Consider the following 6,035-nt stretch of genomic DNA (forward strand, 5'->3'; position numbering starts at 1 on the left):
ATGACTGCTCTGGGCAGTTATAGTTTGTTCATTGCTGCCACTAAGATCAGCATACAATGTGTAAAAGAAACGGATCCGCACACACACCGATTAGTGCAGTCGGGGATTATCCCCTTTTATTCAGCCACCAAACATCTGATGTTTGGTGGCTGAATAAAAGGGGATAATCCCCGACTGCACTAATCGGTGTGTGTGGATCCGTTTCTTTTACACATTGGTTGCTAAGGGACCCAGCCGGGTCAACGGAAGGAACGCACCACCAGCTTGCAGGATTTGTGAACTACAGGTGTGCGGTAGGAGAATTACATTGTAACTAAGATCAGCATTGCATTAAGCTTCATAAAGTTAACAAGCATTACATTATTAACAAGTATTTTTAGAGCTCCAACATATTGCGCAGCGCTGTAAAATGAATGTGCTTATAAAAAGAAATCACATGAATTATATACATACATAGAACATACAGAGTTACATGCATAACAACCAGTACTAGCACAAAAGTTGAGAAAGGCCCTGTGCAAAAGAGCTTACAATCTAAAGGAGAAGGGAATGTGACACAATGAACAGGAGACGGCAAAATCAAATTTCATGTCAGCTTAGTGCTAAATTGGAGGGGGTAGGGATACTGAATTCTCTGGAATATCTATGGATTGATATATTTACAGAGTAGTATCCATCATTACCACATGGCTAAAAATTACAGATCCTTCTTAAAGTTTGATATTTCACAGCTTAAACCATGGTTTCAGGTGCAATAGAACTTTCCAGACAAATTCATTTCTTTTCTTTGAGGCAGTAAACTGTCACCTGGAATTTGGGGGTTGAAGTGGATGTAAGCTTCTTAGATACAGTTTCAAGCTTTCTGGATTAAATGAAAGAATATTGGCCTGGAACATATTTGTACTCTGAGAACTGGCAGAAAGATAGATTACATAGTTGTGATACAGTAATGTACAGTGAAAAGTATGAAACAAAAACATTGAAAATAAAACATTGTTGTTTCTCAACATGTATACACATTAAAGATCAGGGTTTAACAGTTGTCTATATGTAATTATTTCAAAATATATGTCTATATGTAATTATTTCTTCAAATATGTTTTTTTTTATGGATTTGTATTTTATTTTCTCTGTACCTAAGCTTGTGTGTTTTTAACTGCGTTTTTTTTTCCATTTTCCTTTAGGTACCGAAGTTTAAAGCACTTTAACTATGACATCTGCCAAAGCTGCTTCTTTTCTGGCCGTGTTGCAAAAGGTCACAAAATGCACTACCCAATGGTTGAATATTGCACTCCTGTAAGTTAAAAGATTTACATTTATTTTTCCTTTTTCTTGTATAATCCATCTACACAAGTTGTAATTTAGTGGCTCAGACTAGCTGGGGAAGGTTTAAAAAGCTATCTATCAAAAATACCCTTTTCTTTGTTAACCCTAAAACAATTGGAACTAGTAAAATTGCTTACAATACAGTATATCTGTGTTTGTAGATGCCTTATTTGCTTTTGGTAATAATCATTGTGAGCACTGTACTGCATAGCACAAATATGCAGTTATAACCTGAAAATTGCAAATTTTGCCATCTAAAATTCTTTATTTTTCCAGACCACATCTGGAGAAGATGTTCGTGATTTTGCAAAAGTTTTGAAGAATAAATTCAGAACAAAAAGATACTTTGCTAAGCACCCAAGGATGGGATATTTGCCAGTTCAAACTGTCCTAGAAGGCGATAACATGGAAACGTGAGTACCTTTTTATTGGTTTTAATTTTATTTATTTTATGGTTAAGCTTTAGACACTTTTGTATAGAGTATAGAATTCTTTCCAAATGAATGTATTATATCAGAGGTTCCTGGGCATGTAGAACCTGAAAGTGCAGGTGGAATGGAAATAAGATTAAATGACATAGAAATACTCTTTGTGTTATTTCAATTAATAATACCATGCCCAAACAATTAAACAGATTTGAGGAACTCTGTAGCGTTAGAGCTAATGGAGTTCTGTTGTGATCTACTGGTCACTGGATGAGTAATTACTGGTAGATCACAATCTTTTTCATTTTTTTACACTGTTTTATAGGTAGATAATACATTTATTCTGGCTTCAATTGTAAAAATGCTTAATCTGATTTGAAAGTTATAAAATAAGTTTAAAAGTTTATGTGATGGTTACCGTTTAGAATTTTTAAATTGCATGCTACTGATGCTCCCAGTGTTCTATCAGAACATTTACACTTTTTCAATTCAGTTATGTTTGCTTTACCATTAGTTTTCTTAAAAGGGCCATATAGGGTAAATTATAACTCAAAGTGCTATTATAAGCATTTTTTTCATATTTAAGGATATTGTCAGTATTTACACTGCTAATATCATGAAAAGTAACCTGAAAGCCCCCTGCTGTATGGGCCAAGTAAAATAGCATATGCAAGCAATCTAGCATTTTATTGACAACTCAGCAATTATAGGATACTGTAACACATAAGCATCTTTGCATGAGCTTAAATATGGTATATTCATAGATAACAGTATGCTACCATTCATAATAAAAAACATATATATGTAAAATAAAATATTGGCTCCTTTGGAAGAATAAACTGTGGCAATTTGGTTTTTACTGAACTTTTAGAGAAAAAAATAAATACTATTCAAGAGTTTTTCATACCAACTATATGTTTGTGAAAAATGGGATCCTTATATTTGGATGTACTGTACTTGGGTATGCCAACTACATGTGCACTGTAGACAGGTATAACACAGCGAACCAGATCCCTTCAGTTTGTAAAACAAATGCATTTACACAATATTTATTATGTTTAATAATCACGCACATTTCAAAGAGATTCTCCCTCTCTTGCCATACCATTTCCCATCATGATTTTCATAAAAATGTCAACCTTTTTCTCTAATTTGACTATAAACAGTGTGTTTCACTGCCACAGATCAGGCAAATACTTTTAGTACAAAACCAAAAATCTATGAGGGTAAAATCTTAAAAACCCTAAAACTGGCTTTTCATAAATGGGTAAAATATTTGGAGAATATTAGTTGGAGAAAAAAAACAACCTTTTTACTCAAATGTCCATTGTGGGGAAAAAATGTTAGTAGAATGTAAGTGAATCTGGCCAGAAAGTACTTTTTTAAAATTTTCCCTGAGCAATAAAATATATTCTGTAGAATACAGTAGTACAGAAATTAGATCACTTTAACTGCCTGTTGTTCAAGCTTTTATTTAAAATTTTATTCTCATTTTGCAATTAGCTGCTTTATGTTTATCATATATCATTCCATCATTTTGTTTTGGTTCTTAGATTCCTGCCTTTCTCTTCACTTCCCCATTTTTTGTCTTTCAGTCCTGTTACTCTGATCAACTTCTGGCCAGTAGATTCTGCGTGAGTACTTTTATTTTTGCGCTACTGCTGTTGCTGCTGCCTCCATGCTCTATTTCTTTTTTCATGTGCTCATTTTCATATTTTTGTTTGACAATGCACTTTTGAGTGTGCAGCTTTAGTAGTAAAAAAAGTGGAATGTATTGGTTTTTTAAAATTGTTCTGTGTAATACTCCCAGAGCACAAGACTTCAAAATCATTTGTTGAAAATTTTATTTTTCCCAAATAATACCTTGTTCTATAAAATGGGCTGATTATTATGGTTTAATTTACCAAGTTAAAATATTTAAATATTTTAGTTCCTGTACATTTTGTAAAATATTAGAATATCTCAAAATGCTCTCCTTTATAACAGCAGTATACTTTTTCTGTAGTTAATAAATGAACATGTAGTTACTGACTGTGCCTTGTTTAATACAAAGCTGATCTAAGTGATGATTCCGAATGGCCTTTACTTTCCACTTTTTTTTTATCTCTTTGAAGCTCTATGTTGTAACATTTGTGTTAGAAATATCACTAACCCCTGAAACTCGAGTACTGTTTACTCAGAGATGAAAGCTTTATATTACTGTAGTGTATTAATTACTGTTATAGCTTTAAAAGACGATGATTGATCAGTAGCTGAGCACTGTACATACTTGTGGAGAATACTTCCATTCCTACTTACTACTAGAAGCCTAACTTAACTGTGAATTGTAGTACGATTTGGGTAAAGGCTCATGTTTTGCTCTATTTGTTCATGGAACTAGCTAAAAACAGCATTTTGTTGTTGTTTTCCAAAATCTGTATGTACCAAATATGTTACTATGAGCTTATTGTGTGCACTGAACAAATTGAAAGGTTGATTTTCAAAGGATGGCTTGAACTGAAAAAGTTCAGTGGTGTAGAGTAGAAACAGCATGTATACCTGTGCCGTCTAAAAGGTGGAAAACTTGAGGTATACTAAGCATATGGTACCAATTTTGGCAGTGAGCATTGGTAATTTTGGTTGGTACTTTGTGCAGCTTCATGCTGAAAACTTGTTTTGAATGAAACTTTTCAATGAAACAGCTTAGTTAGCTAGCAGAGCCTTTGACTTCATAAAAATAGTATTTTTTCTACAAAAAACATTTATAATTACAGGCCTTGTATCTCTTCTAGACAATTTAACAATACTCTGTTCATGTAACGCAAACACATGATGCTTCCAAGTTGTGGTTTACCTCAAACACCTAATGTACCTTTATCATGTGTCCTTTAACTAGGAAGTTGAATAAAATTTTGCTTGCACTTCATTTATTATTATGCATCTATTTTCAATACCCTTACAGGAAATATTTTAGGATTTTCCCATTTGACTGTTTAAGTTGCTTATCGCTTCCTCTCTTTGCTTCTTTTGCTGAAGGACAAGATTTCCTCTGTATGTCTATATGGGAGGGACTGTTTATGCAACTGCTATATTATATAATGCACTTCCCAGTTATTTACAGTATCAGTCTTATTAGTCCCTGTACCAGCTTAATCTATATACAATTAACCTGCCTGATGTTTTTGAAGTATGTGAGTAAACTTGAAAACACAGTGAAGAAAACCTGTGTGAAGGCATAGGGAGAACTTGTAAACTCCTTGCAGATAGTGCCTAGGTCAGTAACCTAAAGCTTAGAGCTGCAAGAAATGCTAACCATTTTGCCACTGTGCTGCTTCAGAGGATGGATATTTAGACTTCATGGACCTCAGGTTGTTTAAAGGTTTGATGCTTAATTATAAAAATTGTCAACAAGCATTGCTTGGACTCTGCTAACCTAATATAATATAAAATCCTGTAGAGTTAAAGAGATCATGGAAATATATAGCAACCTGCCTAAAGAGCATGTGTTGTTCCTGATGTAAAGTTAATGGAAGTTTGAAGTCATAATGAAGACAGATCAGTCCTTCTGTTTATTCTATGTCTTAATATTTATTCTATGCCTTACAACAAATAGTTGTAATTTTCTCATAGTTCTTGTGGTCTTAGATTATCTCATTTTAAAGTATAATATTCTGGTATAATAATGTATATTTCACCAAAAAGACTTATGAAATAGGATAGCCACATGGAACATTTGCAAAACAATTAAACCCTTTGAGTTATTGTTATAAGTTTCATCGGCCAACATGGTTCTTGAACTCCGGAATTCAGCGTTTGATATCTAATAAACACAGTAGAAGAAGATAAGAGCATAGAACACTTCTTCCTTATTCATTTCCCTCTAAATGTCTATGACCAAATAGTTCAGTTTTATCAATACTCTGTACTCTTTAAGAGGTACAATTATAAATTGATTGGAAATGGCAAAGTTCCTACTTACATCCAATATATATATATATTCATGATGTTTTTAAGGAACCCTTTTGTTTTTTTAAACTAATATTTTTTTTTTTTATTGGAACTATAAACAATTGCAATGTTTTTTAATATCAGTATACTATAAAAGAAATTTAGAGAAGAACTGTGAAAATAGTAAGGGACAGTAGTACTGTATATTTAATATTTAAGCTGATGTTAAATATCACAGAAATAGTACTCAATACAACGTACCATATATGCATGTTCAATAAATAATTTGGGCGCTGACAGTCTGGTAATAACAGGTTGATATTTAAAGTAGCTAAACCCTAGGGCCTTCTAATGCTT

The 6,035-nt window shown here is 33.0% G+C and overlaps 1 protein-coding gene across 3 annotated transcripts in view; it reads left to right on the forward strand.

The window, feature by feature from the left end:
* The window catches only part of dmd.1.S (dystrophin, gene 1 S homeolog), a 935,293-nt gene that overhangs the window by 890,948 nt on the left and 38,310 nt on the right, over positions 1-6,035 (forward strand). For all 3 annotated transcript variants that reach the window (XM_041584187.1, XM_041584188.1, XM_018249734.2), the window contains 3 exons: positions 1,185-1,296; positions 1,603-1,739; positions 3,347-3,385. In XM_041584187.1, the coding sequence (XP_041440121.1) occupies positions 1,185-1,296; positions 1,603-1,739; positions 3,347-3,385 (288 nt within the window). The remainder of the gene's footprint in view (positions 1-1,184; positions 1,297-1,602; positions 1,740-3,346; positions 3,386-6,035) is intronic.

Source organism: Xenopus laevis, chromosome 2S (genome assembly GCF_017654675.1).
Source record: "Xenopus laevis strain J_2021 chromosome 2S, Xenopus_laevis_v10.1, whole genome shotgun sequence".
NCBI classification, from domain to species: domain Eukaryota; kingdom Metazoa; phylum Chordata; class Amphibia; order Anura; family Pipidae; genus Xenopus; species Xenopus laevis.